At 46.0% G+C, this 14,939-nt stretch overlaps 1 protein-coding gene across 12 annotated transcripts in view; it reads left to right on the forward strand.

Annotated features, from left to right (window-relative positions):
• LOC122411955 (Down syndrome cell adhesion molecule-like protein Dscam2) overlaps positions 1 to 14,939 on the forward strand; it is a 113,719-nt gene that overhangs the window by 79,453 nt on the left and 19,327 nt on the right. For all 12 annotated transcript variants that reach the window (XR_006261264.1, XR_006261263.1, XR_006261265.1 and 9 more), the window contains exons 3-8: positions 924 to 1,088; positions 4,550 to 4,696; positions 4,955 to 5,072; positions 9,215 to 9,376; positions 10,185 to 10,468; positions 14,314 to 14,458. Coding sequence is in view for 8 of the 12 variants with exons in the window: in XM_043421096.1 (XP_043277031.1) it covers positions 924 to 1,088; positions 4,550 to 4,696; positions 4,955 to 5,072; positions 9,215 to 9,376; positions 10,185 to 10,468; positions 14,314 to 14,458 (1,021 nt within the window). In the remaining 4 variants the exon portion in view is untranslated. The remainder of the gene's footprint in view (positions 1 to 923; positions 1,089 to 4,549; positions 4,697 to 4,954; positions 5,073 to 9,214; positions 9,377 to 10,184; positions 10,469 to 14,313; positions 14,459 to 14,939) is intronic.

A 14,939-nucleotide genomic window follows, 5' to 3' on the forward strand; every position in this document is an offset into this window, starting at 1 on the left:
CTACATTTATAGCTACACGGATGTTTTTATCGCCCAAGCATTTTCTCGCTTTGGTATTGCTTTGTGAACTGACGAATTCTTAAAATACGACTATTTTCTCCAATGTCTTTCTCATTTTCTGGCAAAACGTAAGAGCGACCGAGAGAAATTTTTGATGAAATTGGAGCTACTTTTTTCTCCCTCAAACATTTCATTTCACCGAATGAGAATTTGGAATGATTCCACTCTACTGCAATTCTGTTCCCCGTCTCTCAGCTCTTGAGTAAATTAACGTTTGATAAATTATCGTCACTTTGGAGCTTGAAACCCAGTTTTCGGGAGCGAGCTGCGTCGAGTCGTACAAATAATCGTCAGAGAACTTGACTCCATACAAATTATTTTATCCTACGAAACAGTTTTCGATCGACTCTCAGTCGCTGTGACCGCGACAGCCAGTGAAAATCCTTACAAGAATCATTTTTTCATATGTAACACCATAACAAAGTGAAAGATTCACTTTGTATATAAACTTTGTAGATAAGCCAGCAGGAAATGACGACCCGGAAACGAGGATTTTTGAGTAAAAATTACACAAAAAAATCGACCCTCCTGCCTTTAAGGTAGTTCATGCACGAAACGATTTTCTTAAGAGAGTCCCGAAATTTATACAAGTCGACCCCCATAAAATACGATCCTTCGGGCATGATCTACCTGAATCGCGAGTTATTCTAAAAATATTTGCACACACGGCGTTGACGAAGATTCCAAGAGCTGGCAACGCAGCCTCGCGATGTTTGAAAATTGTAAAAATGTTATAAAACTTCTCCCAATATTCCGCCGGCCCCGCGTGTGCTGTTGTTCCACCTTCCTAAGCATAACGTACCTCGATCCATGCTCGATTGTTCCACGTAAAAGGTAAAGTGTAATATTATCTTTGTTCGCAGTGGTGGCACAGTCGTACAAGCCCGAGGTTGAAGTAATGAGAGGGGTTTCGAGAGGGTGTACAGCGGTCCTGCGTTGCGTGGTGCCCAGTCACGCGAAGGATCTCGTGCGAGTAGTTTCCTGGCTGCAAGAGCCCTCTTTTCACATATATCCGTCGCTTCAAGGAGGTAAGCCGTGCACGTATACGTTGAGCGTACACAGGGAGAGTGTAATATGCAGAGAGAAGAGCAGGGCCGGAGAAGCTGTCTCGTGAAAGCGCATCCACCCCTCAAACTCTCGTCTCAAACCGTATTATATCACCGAGGCGCGTTTCTCATTGCTGAGAATATAATTTAATATCGAGCGACGCGCCGCAGAGGCGAACACCCTGCAGAGATTTAACGAGAGCAGAGCCTGTTCGGATAAGCTCGAGCCCGCGTGCCTAGAAGAGTATGCGCGTCGATTCTTTTTATTTTCCTCCTTTCATGCTCTCCTCTATTCTCCCATTTTTTCCTCCCGTGAAGCAACAAAAGCTTTGATGTTCGTACGCTTCTCCATGCACGATGCAGCCAGCCCAAATAACGGCGGACTACAGACTGGTACACACTGTTGCCGAGGAACTCGCAGTAATCCTGATCACGCTCGTTATTTTTTCACCAACTTATAAACGAGCACCAAAACCGTCTCGTGGCGGCGTTGAAACTCCTGGCGCTCTAATTCCAAGCGACGCGATGCTGCGCAAACCCTGCGCGATGCTCTTTTGGTGAATGGCAGCCGATTTCTGTGAAAAAACACACGTTTTTTCGGGCCCGAGAGAATCCACCGGGAAATTTTGACGACGGGAGTTCACGGTGCTCGAGATTCTCGCTTTATTCGGTAACAAAAAATAGGCAAGCACTTCGACGTCGCGCATGCGGCGTTGTTTTTCTCGGCATCTGAATTTATTTCAACAATATTCTAGAGTCGCGTGTATTTTCCTCGGTGATGCTTAAAGTGAGCTTCCTTGATCGAGAGGCTTTGAGTCTTCGATCATGATAAATCGAGGAATTGACGAAGCAAAATGAAGTGACTTCGGTCGGAGGACGCTCGTACGCTTTCTTGGCTTCAGAGCGCCGATGCTATTTATACTTCGAAAGATTAAATCTCGTTTCCCTGCCCTCATGTTATACTACCCAGCACGGTCATCATTCATCCACAGGAGAATGTTAATATCATGCTGATACGAAAGCGGAATGGATAGCAGGGGGGGGGGTTCGTAAAAAGCGAAAATTTAATATCCATCGTGCGCTGGAGCTCCGGAAGCTCGACCGCAGGAATCTCTGAAAGCTTTTTTCCGCGGCTTTGATATCCAAATCGCTTTTGCCTTTCGAGCATTTGTTGAAAACGTAAAAAATAACGAAAATTTATGTGGGAACAAGATTCGTTGTAACAAAAAGCTGCGCGTTATCTTGTTAATTGAACGTCGCGGAACGTCCCTTTGTTTTGTTATCGAAACTCCCTGCGGGGGGAGCCGCCGTACAAACGCCACCGGTGTACAGATTGGCGGATATATGTGCGGTGCTATCCTGTGCGTATCAAGCTCGTGGAGCAAAGGATTCGCGGTTTGGTTACCGCCCGAGTTATAATCTACAAACGTTCCACACCCACACACCCACACACACACACTCATCCACTGGAGCAGCGTGCATTTATGGAACAACTGGAATCGGGTTTCCGGCGCGAGAGAATCCTATAATGAATAGTCATTGCTCATTAGAACTAGAATTCAATATCAGCTGCAGCATCGAGATGTTGCTGGGCCGAATTTAATTAGCACTTTCCCACAGGCGAGCTATGAGATTCTAATATAAAAAGCAATAACCGCGGGACGATTCGAGCCGCCTCGTTTTCCGCTGTTTGCAACTATCATTCGAACAGTTCGATCCCGTTAACTCTCGGGAAACGAGGACTTCGTGCGAGTACGTTTGAGACAATTTATTTCCCGTGTTTTTCACTCCGCGTGCTTAACAATCGATAGCGATTCCAATTCCAGCAAATTTTATCTTTACACATCAATTATTCATAAGAGTAAAGCTTCGATCCTTGTACCCGGAGCGTGGGCCGAGCTAATCAGAATAATATTCTATCGCGCGTACTCGTGAATTCACTTCTCGATGCACGAGCAGAATGAATGAATCGACATTTTTTGCTTCCACCGGTAACAGATTTTTCGCGACCCTGATGAGGAGATATTCGATAGAAAAAGGAATTAAAAAAAAAATAGAAAAAAAAAAGGAAAAAAAAAACAACACCATCACAACAGAAAAAGCCTGAATTTTCGAGAGGAAAAACCTTCCGGGCTACACTCCCGAGCGGAGGTTGAGTCCGGAATATTCGAAGCGATGCCACGTTACAAGGATAGCGGTAACATCAGTCTGCAGACGATTCGAACGCTCCCGGAGCCTCGTTAGTCTGATTCGGTTTGATGGCAGATCGTTTGTTCCCCACGCGACGACTCTCCTCTCGCTATGAAACGGGGTCGATGTAATTTCGTACGTGCGCGCTATCCACACGTGCTGTTTTACGTATGTATACGCGCAACCGACGCTCTGTATCTATTTCTGTACGGATATTCACAAAGGATGTCCCGAGCTCAGTAGTCGATAATGAAACCTCCGATGCAGATACGAATTTCCTATAAAGTACTCTCATACCGTTTTGTTCCCCTTCGACCGACGACGAGTGGCATTTTTCAAGTGGGAATAAGGTACGCTCTTTTATCGCAGATTTCGAATAACGGGCTGTTGGGATTACAAATGTCTGGAATCGACCTGGTGGGGCACAAAATTTCCTGGTAAAAATTCACGAGCCAATTCCTCGTGACTTCTCCGGTAACCCGAGCTTGAAACTCAAAAAAAAAGTAAATTTTGACGTTTAATACTTTTTCAAATCGCTCTCACGGATAAACTGCTGCAGTTGAAAATTCAGAGTACAATTTAATCGAGAATAATTGAGAAAAAATGGGCAGCAACTCCCCAATTGGGAGTCGCGAAACTTGTTTGGTTCGAGGAAGCCCGGAGAGTTGTAGAAGCCAGTTTTGAGGCAGCCTCTAGGGAAGGAGACAGAAAGCATTAGAGAACTAGCACAGTACAGGCAATTCATTGAAACGCATGTATTCAAGCAACGCGCAGCACGAGGGAGGGTCTACAGAGGGTAATACGATTCCTATCTGACGTGTTTCCTAGTGGCCCAATCTACCTTTAACAATCACCCACGTCTCCACTCTCCATTCCTCTCTTCGTCACTCACCCTTTCGCCCGCTCTCTCTCTCGCTCGCTTCCATTTCAACCTCGCACAAGGAGCAGCCAACACGCGCTTATCTCCGACGAGACCCTCTCCAATGTATCTACTCTCGGTGAACCTGCTCTAACAAAGTTTTTGGTTACCGATGCCCCCATGCATAACGCACATTATTAATATTATTGACGCGGAGTCAAATTAAATTCGAGGTCTAAATCGTCTTGGGATTCTCACGTGGTCCAGTGGCGTTAGGAAAAACTTATGATTTATGAGTTATAATAAGGAAACGTCCACAGGGCGAAAAATCCGTCGGACAAAATCCAATGAGCGAAATATCTGGAATAACTTTTGTTTCGTTGTTTTGTTTCAGATGGAAAATTTCACCTTCTTCCATCGGGGGAACTTCTGGTTCACAGCCTTGAATTCAGCGATCAGTTCCTAAGTTACAGGTGCAGAACGATGCACCGATTAACGAGACAGGTCGTTGTCAGTTCACCTGCAAACATAAGGATAGAAGGCGAGTTGTGCGACTCTTTTTTCCAAATGGCAACATTAAACTCGAGTTCAGATGCAAAGCTTGCTGAGATTTCACCTCCAATTGTTTAGAGAATCGTTAAAAGCGATGCACACTTTTCTCGGTTCCCGGAAATTCCCTCTCGGAATTTCCATCACGATTCTCTAATCACCTCTTTGTAGCTACTAAAGAAACTCTTTTGTCCCAAGTTAAGAGTTCAGCCCCAAGGAAGCAAGGGATTAATGAAATTTTGATTAACAGACCACAGAGGCGTGATACAGCCAGAAATATTGGAGCATTCGGGAGTCGTGCATGTGGCGCAAGACGAATCGACGTCGCTGGTCTGCGTGGCGAAGGCGTGTCCAACGCCAGAATACAGGTGAGTCGCGGAAAGCGAAGCGAGGCGGGTTGAGGCGAAGGTGGTTGTAACGAGGAGCTGTTAATCCCACGAGGTAAGAAATAGACGGACTGGAAGGGGGAGGGTTGAAGAGTTCACGGTTGGCCCGGGAGTGCCGAGGAGCATCCTGCGCGCGGGATAATGGTCTGGCATTAAATTTTCACGAAAGGAGAATAAAGGATAACTGTTAAGCCGAGCGTGTCAGAAGAACGAGGGACGATTTGTCAAGGCGCTCGCGGCAGGGTGTTCACTGTGTTTAAAGAAATCTGGTAGTGATTTGGTGGCTTGAGAATATCTCGCTGGGCGGACTGCCCCCGGACTCTGAATCATCGCCGATCCCAACGAAAGTGGTGGAATCTTTATGGACCATCATTTATTTTCATATACAGACGAGCAGAGAAAACCGGAAGCTCCCGGCACGCCGGATATATACGTTGGATAAATATGAAGCTCGAAGTAACTGTTAGCTTGGAGTGGGTGTACGGAGCTCGGAACAGAATGGGTTCACTCCTGGACCACGAAGCATTATATCCAAGCCAGCTTCCAACCGAGGAACGCGCAACTTGCAAGAGCATCGGATCCTCCCAGTGCGGAAGATCGCGAGCCAGAGCGAGAGCACGATATCGAGAAGCACAGGATACTGGCTCAGCTTCATAAACCATGGGAACTACCGACCTCTATAACTTCCGGTTGCCACGTGATTTCGCACACACAGCTACCCGGAACTACCGGATTTACGGAAGTGGCCAAAATGAGAGATGAAAGCGCTCCTCATCCTGCTCCACCGATCGCTTTAACTCCCCCGACTCGCAACTGCTCTACTAAAAACTTTTAAACGAACGAGCTCTTCAACATGGAACTCTTCAGAGGCCGGGTCGCACATCACTCTTCGCCACAGTATTTTCGTTGAGATTCCAGAGGAATAATCGTCGATAGCTGACATTATCGTGGAGGAAACTGCCTGTGAGATTTTTTTGCAATGCTATTTTCATGGGAAAGGATCAAAGGAGATTCGGTGCCCGAAAATTTGGAGTACTTTTTGCAGGATCCTTGTACTCTGTTAATTCCCACGAATTTGAATAAAATTTTGAACGAGTTTACGAATTTCATGGAATATTTGAAGACGTATTGAAATAAACTTGGTCGAATTTACGAATAATGCGAGTAATAGGAGTTGAGTGAAAACGAGAAGAAAATTCTGGCACCATTTGCACTCAACTGGATCGCAGGAGTTTTCTAATTGGATGAAATATACGAGTCTGGAGCTCGAGGAAAATAAGGGAAGATGAAAAGGTGGGTATTGGGAGCGGAGGGAAGATGAGCGAAAACGGAGTAGATCGAAAGGAGGAATAAAGACGCGACGGGGAGGTCTTAGCTCGGAGAAAGTGGTGCGAGAAACAGCAAATGCTCTCTCGGAGACTTTGATGGCAGAAAAGTGGAAGGCACTCGCTCGTGAAATCTCTCGAGTGGCACAATCGGAAGCTCTCGATGTCTCTGGATGAGGTAGGAGCGAGGGTGTAAAAGTGCACTGGGGCATTCGCAGCTTTCGCGTTGTAGAACTCGATAGCTTTTGAAGGAAGAGAAAGAGAGGGAATTTGTAGTGAGAGGAGAGAGAATCAAGAAGGAGAAGAAGAAGAAGAAATAAGAACAAACGCCCTGATCGCATTTGCTTTTTTCCTCCTTCCGTTGTGTGCTCGCTAGTTCGTCAGGGCTTTGACGACAGTGATGTCGTCGATCGCCGAAGGTGAAATATCTCCAGTTCGCAAATATTCAACAGCCTTCTTAGAGCATTTCAGCTTTGTGCGATCGGAGCTCCAGCTTATCTCGATTCTCACATCGGCGCGTGTATTTTCCTCCCTCCCTCCCTCCCTCTTAACTTCGTGCTTAACTCTCACGAGCGTGGCGAATGAATAATGGGAGTGAAAAAATACGAAAATGGAATATCCGTTCGGACGCTGCGAGGTATTATTGTAGACGAAAGTGGGCATAGATCTTTCACATGGTGCTTCGCGCTGTAAGGTCGCACGAGGCAGGAAGCTTTGCTCTGATATATGGGACAGTCATTGAGAAAAGAAGAGCGAGAGAGAGGAAGGAAGAAGAGTGAAAAAAGAGGGCGAGAGATATTGGACGGGGAGAGTGCAGCAAAGCGAATCTCTCTTTTCTGCACAGCAGCTTCCTTCGTCACAGAACGCGAACCAAAAAAAACGGTTTTTCTGTTCCAATAAGCAAGAGAGAGCGAGTTGACAGCGAATGCACTTTAGTCCGTGCGGACTGTAGCATATTTTCTCGCCCCTGCGCCCGCTTCCTGGTGCATCGGGATCGTTCCTCGCTTCGATTCCCAGCCCGCTAATATTCTCCTCGCAATTGCTAACGGGAGCTCGCAACAGTTTTGCGAGCAGCTGCCCAATTTCCCGAATTTCCTTGCCACTGCGGACTTGCGATCCTGGCGCCGTCGCGCCTCTCCGAGCTCTCTCTATTACCAGAATACACAAAGTTGTCTCGAATGTAACGTACGAAAATTTGCAAGACAAACAGATCGTCATAAATCCTGAAGAGAAGTGGCCAAACAATTCCCTTTGCGCTGCACCCCCGGCCGTTCACGAGATATTTCTTAATCAGTGACAGAAGTAATTCGTCACAAATTTGAAAAATCATGTGAAAGATGCACGAAGCGAAGCTTTCCTCGCTCTCAAGCCTCAAGCATCGTAAAAATGTTGTATTTTTTGCTAAAACTCAATCGAGAAAAAATAAATTTCTAATGAAAAAATCGAAGCGAAATACGCACAAGATTTGTCGATCAATTAATCTTGGAAATGATTGAAGCATATTTTGGACTCGTTCTCAGTAAAAACGTACTTCTTCTCATTTCATTGCGGAAGGAACATTAATCACTGAATATACGAACATAGAAAATATACAGGGATAAAAAGGTGTACGAGAAATCCAATTCCTTCGGGTTGAACGAGTATATTGCAGAGCGAAGCAGCTTTTGGAGTTAGCCATACCAAGAGAAAATGTCTGAGCATGCATCCCTTCGAGCGTGTACACATATACATTGGGTGTCAAGTTCGTGGAAGAAAACCATGTATAAAAGAAGTCTTTTGTTCTTCGTCTTCTTTTCTTGAAAACTCTTGGCTCGCTCTGCCACGTTTTTTATCTCTCTTTCACTTACCGTCTTTTATTTCTGCACACAGACAGACGCACAGCCGAGCATGGACTCGGGCGCAGCCACATATCAACTCTTTAACTCGATCGGCTAGTTCGTAACTTCGGAGAGGGGTGCCGGAGGATAAATCGGAGATATACTTGCGCTCCTTGCGCTTCTTTGTAGCATCGATGCTGGAGGAAGTTTCGGGAGCAAAGAGAAAACCCTCCAGGGACCCAACTCCATTAGGTGCTTTCCGTTTATCGAAGGAGACGTTTGCTAGCTGCTAGCTGAGCTCGCCTTGCACCCCACTCTCATCTTTTGCTCTCTCTCTCTCGTCTCGCTCGCTCTCTTCTTAAAGTCAGTGGTGTACCTCTGGCAAATCGAGAATATGCTGGAAGGAGGAGAGAATGGAATAGACTCTCTTGGAGCGGACGTGCGAGCGCGCGTCTCGATTGCAATTGTCAGGAAGTTAGCGAGAAGTGAAAAAGGATGATGGCCGGAGGATCGTGAACTTCGTCATGTGCATTTGCCCCGTTGGCCCCGCTCCTGCCTTTTCCCTCGTTCCTCTTTCCCATCTTTCTATCTCCACTCGCACTCTCTTTCTCCGTCTTACCTTCCAACGAACTCTATTTCAATTTGGGACTCCGCTCGCTTCCATGGCGCCATTCGCAGATCTCGCCGGGGCTGCTGGCTTTCAAATCGTGTCTTTCACTCTCGCCCCTTCCGCTCCCCTCCCTCTCGCCATCTTCGTATCAATCGCAACGAGAAATTCATGCGAGCTGGTGTGTTTCCGATTATCGTACCTGCGACTGTTCGAACGTGGACAGTTTCTCCAAGTTTCTCACTCTCTGCGCGCTGCGTAATCAATTTCCTCGCAGCTCAATTCCCCCGCGTGAAAACTTGCCTCCTCGTTCACGCGCGCGCGTCTCAACTATCTCCGACAACACACCTTCCTACATCTCCCATTTTATTTCAGATGGTACGCTCAAACCGGAGCCGAGGCCATGCTCGTCCAACCAGGACCCAGGACCAGATTACTCGGACCCGTTTTATCCATCGAAGCTGTCACTCTTGATGACAGCGGAATTTATCGGTGCTCGGCTTCCAACATCGGCGGGGAAACGAGTGCGGATATCAGGTGGGTTTTCACTATTACTTTAGTCAACGAAACTTCGTTTTATTCGATTCACATTTTCTGTACAGTTGGACGTGTTTTTTTTTTTTTAAACTCAACCGTTTGGACGCTCCCCACTTGCCTTTTTTGAGGATAACGTTACCTTGACATCGTCAAAGTTCAAAGTTCAAAAATCGTTTAACATCGTACACGGAGAAAAATGTTTTTCAAAATTAGTGTGCTTAGCACTGAAAAAAAGGTGCAAATCGCGTTTACAGTTAAAAATATCAGACAAAAAATTGAGAAAAATGATCGTCTGTAGCACAGTGAAATTCCTCTTGTGCCAGAAAAAAATGCCCTTTATCGAAATTCGATGTTCTTGGACAAAAAATAGAAACTCACTACCGAAGCTTTGCCACGAAGATCGGCAAATTTTGCTGGGCTACTTACGATTTTTATAGTGGCTGAAGATCGCACATGTTTTACAAAAAAACACAGCGAATTTATCCAGAATTTCTAGATAGTTTTAGAAAACATTTTTCTCCGTGTACAATCAATAAATCGGCATTATTCGATGCAAGCGAATTGTTAAGTTAAAAATACTTGACAGTTCTTATTGTTCAAAGAAGAAGCATAGAAACCGTTATTTCCGGTTGCCATTGATCGAGTTTCGGTCGAATCAAACAACAGTCAAATCATTCGTACGTTTTCCATTCCAATGCCCCCTTCCGAGATCCAACAAAGCAGTAGCTCTTGAAATACAACTCGAAACTGATTGATCGAATCTCCTCGATGATTTTGGCTTCGGTAAACCGTATCTGATTGACCGCAGATTGATCGTGACGGCGCCCCTCCACGTGGAAATAACTCCGCCCTTGTTGAGCGTGCATCTCGGTGGAAACGCGGAGTTTTACTGCGTAATAGGAACCCATACGCAGGCTGGGCCCCACTTCATCACGTGGTACAAGGACGGCAGACAGCTTCCAGGCTCGGGGAGACAATCCGACGTCCTCAGACTGAACGGCATCGGTCGCGAAGATCGCGGAATGTATCAGTGCATCGTTAGGAGGGCTGAGGGTGATTCGGCCCAGGCTTCGGCTGAACTTCAATTGGGCGGTGAGTTCAGCCCTGAGTTGGCTCTCTGGAAAAAGCCCCGACATGGGAAAGCAGCTTATCGAAAAGTTTTTCTGACAGAAACTTATTCAAGGAAGCGGACCAGACTGAATAGCAATTTAATAGGAAGATCATGAGTGGCGGTATCACCTTAATTAACGAAAATTGCTTCAACGAGCTCATTTTCCTGGGAAAATGCACTTCAGAAGAAACTGGCGAATCTCTCGGATACTTTGATGTCGAGAGAGAGCGCTCTCGAGTCTAAAACATCCGAAATCCAGGTCTGCCCTGGATAGCCGGTACTCGTGACGTCAGTGTAGCGCGTGTACATGCACCTTTTTCCCTTTATCTCTGGCGTCATTCTCCAGCTCTTGGTTTCGCCGCCCTTCAGTTCGCCTTTATTCTCTCCCTTTGGCCTCCTTTCCCATTCGCTCTTCGGCCAGCTTCGTCGTGTATCTGATCTGCCGATCAACACGAGGGGTTGGTTCACCCCGGGGAGCCAAAGAGTAGAGCAACGGAGCAAGTATCGAGAACTCTGAAAAGAGATGGGAAATGAGGGAGCGGAGGTGGACTCTGATAGAGAGAAACGGAGGCAAAAAGAAGGACGGAGAGAGAGGAGGAGGGTCGAGAAGAAAACAGGAACGGAGTACCGAAGTGCACGAGACCGAGTACCGAGAGGAAGAGATGCACCCATTGAAACAACAATGAAGTTAGCGTCTCTCGTTCGCTCCTCCCGGTGTCGGTAATGCACAGAATCCATGTCAAAGGAAACAGCCAACGTTCCCCAACAAAGTACACCGGCTTTGGCCTCGTTATAAGAACGTGCCACTGTGTACAGCGCTCGAAAAACTCGGGTACATCAGAAGGGGTGATGAATGCGCGTGCACCCCCTCGCTTTTACTCTCTTCGTTCCTCCAGCTTTTTTTCTTCTTTTTACGACAGTTTGTATGTGCGATTCAAGAAATCTTGTATTTTTTACTTCGGATAATGGTTTTTACGTCGCTCTTACGACTGTAACTCGAAGACTCGGGACCAAATTGACAAAAAATTATTTTCAAATTCGTGTGCAGGTGCACCAACATTTTGCCACAGTCACAAAAAATTTTTTTCCAGTATTTCAAAGTAAGGGAAACCAGGAATCGTAATTCAGGGAAAATGGTTGCCATGAAACTTCGGGAATGACTCCCCAGGCCGCTTTGACAGCTTGCATAGAAAAATGTGTGAAAGAAAAAGCCGATAGATCACAGAAAAAGTGGCTGAAATTACGTGGTAAAATTGAAAACTCGTTGAATTAATTCTGGCTTTTTTGTTCATTCATTCCTCTCGTTAAGATTTCCAAAACTGATTTCCTATCGCTACTAATAAAATTTCCCGATTTTCCTATATTTTAATTCCGTTGATAACGAAATTTCAATACAACGCAGTACTCGCTTCGTAACGTAGATGCAACGATGAAAATCATTTCTTCGATTTAACTCGAATCCATTTGTTCGTTCCCACCTGAACATTTTCGCACAATCTCCTGTTTAGGAGATTGTGCGAAAAACGTGATTAGTCGATTCGAATGCACATATCTGCTAAGCCGAATTCACCAAACGTTGCTTCGAACAAACACGAAAATGTATTTAAAATTGCGTTTTTTGTCTGTCTCCCCGTCTTCGTATGATATGGAAAATAAATTGTATCGTTCCTGCAGTCCGAGGGGGCTCCCGCAGATTACTAGTAAAACTAACGAGAGTTTAATTGAGTTGGGAAACAACTCCTTTCCTCGTGTTGAGCGGTGCTTCTGTGCAGTGGATTCGTGTCATTGTCAGATTCCATAGAGGCTCCGCAGCGAGTTACCCGTTCGGTTGAAGCGTCGCGAGAGAGCCAGTACTGAGGCCTCTGACTAACGCAGCTCCCATGCAAAGATGAATATATCTATGGATATTCGAATGTGTGTATGCATAGCCGAAGACTCTAGTTCCAATTAATTCTGACGGAAGATACATATAGTGCTCGACGAGAAGAGAATTCATGGCTCCGATACTCATTATTATCGAGAGAGAAAGAGTGAGGGGAGGTTGGGACGGAGCTGAAGGAATTGAGGATTATGCGTTTCTCTTCGATCGTTGATATTCGAGCTCAGCGATGCGAAAATATTCAAACTTTTCGAGAGTAATTATAATACGTTGAAAATGAGAAAAGTTATGGACTCGGCATTGCTCATTGTCTCTCGCTGCCTGTAATGATGATGATTCCCAAAGTATTTCTCGCAATTTTCTCGAGTTTTTTTTTTATATCTGCGACACAGATAGTGTGGATGAACTTTAAATGTAAATGCATACAGCGATGTTATATAATTTGAAAGGAAAGCGTCTTTTTATTCTTTCAACGAGCGGTACAATCGACACTTTTAATTACTAAGTGTACGAGGCAGCGCGCGCTCATTCGTGAAAGAAATGGGAGAGGTTTTCACACAGGGTGTGCACGCGAGGAGTATAAACCCGGAAAAACTGCACGCGGACGGTTCGTCGTTCGATTTCAGAGCATTTATCTCTCTTTCTGCACACACCGACGTGCGCCCTCTTTGACGCCTCTTTCACGCTCCCTCCCTCCGCGCTGAGCCGCCTATTTTCTTCCTCCGCGTTTCCCCTTCTTCGGTCCCCTCTTGCTCCTCTCGCGATCTTTTCTCCGACTTCATCCGTACCTATCTTTTTACCTGTCCTTCGTTTTTCTCACGTTTTTTCCAGTGCTCGGCTTCTCTGTCGTGGTCGCGTTATTCGAGACAAATTACGAGAAAAAGTTGCCGGGCTAGCTCCGATGCCGAGCTGCTGAGAGAACAGAGCGGAGCAGTTTCCATCCGAGCGGTTCCATTGTCCCGTTCTCGGGCTCCCACAACGCTACACCGCGAGAGCTTCACCGCTCTCATCGGCTTTCTCTATATATCCTAGCCAGGGTGAAAGCACCGTCGAGCCACTCTCTCTCTCTCTCTCTCTCTCTCTCTCTCTCTCTCTCTCTCTCTCTCCATCCAGCTCTCGTTAGCTTTTTCTCTCTGTTTTATCCCCTGCTCAAATCCTACCCTTGCCCCCTCCCCATCCCTCTCGTTCTCCTCTTCTTTTCACTCTTTTCTTCAACCGTTGCCTCATCTCTGTACGTACCTCCACCATCCTCCCCATTCGCTATCTTTTTATTTTCCCCTTCTCAATGCGCCGCCTTCTCTTTCGCCTGGCTCGGCCGACAACGCTGCGGATAACCACCGGGTAACCCGAATGTCGAGCCTGTTTACAGGTCAGCTCGATCCTCGCCTTTTGGGGATGAAAAGCATATTCAGAAGTTCTTCCCTCTGGTGCAAAACGTTTACGAGTATCTGTCAATTAATGTCAGCAATTAGTATCCCCGTACGCTGTTGTAGAACTACCTTAATTCGTTGGATCCTTTTCGTCCGTCGGTCTGCCTCTCAATGGGGTTTTTTTTCCATGTTACTTCCCGGACACTCGGTATAGTTTCTGTGCTGCTCGCGAGCATTTCGCTCCATAGAACTCCGTCCACCTACGTCATCGCGTTCTCATTCCCACTTTTCGGTCGCTCTCAGTCTCAGTTTCTTTCTCTTCCTCTTATTCTCACCCCAGAAAATAATTTGTGCTGGAATCGGGATTAGACGAAGAGGATTCACTTCCGTGTCCGATGAGAACGATTTCAGTACGAACGGAAGTTGAAATTATTCGAGAGTCCTCGACAGCCTTGGCGAGAGAAACGCTACTGCGCTCGAGAATGACACTCCTGAATGGGAAGCTCTTCGTGGCGATCCTCGAGTGTGTGACCACTGATTGGGGATTGTCGGAGCTAAATCTTGATTTTTCTTCCAGACGCACCGCCCGTTCTTCTGTACTCCTTCATCGAACAAACTCTCCAGCCAGGGCCAGCGGTCTCGTTGAAATGTTCAGCAGCTGGAAATCCCACCCCTCAAGTCACCTGGGCACTCGATGGTTTCCCATTACCAACCATCACGAGGTGAGCCAATTTGTTTTTTATGTTAAAAAAAACTTGATTAGTCTCTTTTGAAAAAAATGCATTTTCCTTGCTACTTACTGCGGATAATGGAAACTGTTAGAATCCATCAAAAATACGTGGATGCTGGAGAATGCTGATGAGCGATGGCGCAGTGTGAGGTACTGGGAAAGTTGGGGGCTCGGGATAACCGAAATGGAATGTCTGCGGCCCATTATTAAAGCGTAATTTCTGATGCAAAATGCCGAAGTGCCGGTCCGGGTTATTTGTCTGAATATTTCTTTTCGTTCGCTACTGCAATTCGAGCTCTCAAACGCGAACGATTCGCTTCTACTTCGATGAGCGCCTTCTCTTTTTCTCTTATTCTTGTACCCTCGCGAAAATTTCGATTGATATTTCATTTCCAATTTCAACCGGATGCAACTTCGATAAAAAAACGAAGAAACAAAAGCTTCAAGCGCAAAAACGAATATTTATTTGATAC

Source organism: Venturia canescens, chromosome 6, assembly GCF_019457755.1.
Source record: "Venturia canescens isolate UGA chromosome 6, ASM1945775v1, whole genome shotgun sequence".
Taxonomy (NCBI): domain Eukaryota; kingdom Metazoa; phylum Arthropoda; class Insecta; order Hymenoptera; family Ichneumonidae; genus Venturia; species Venturia canescens.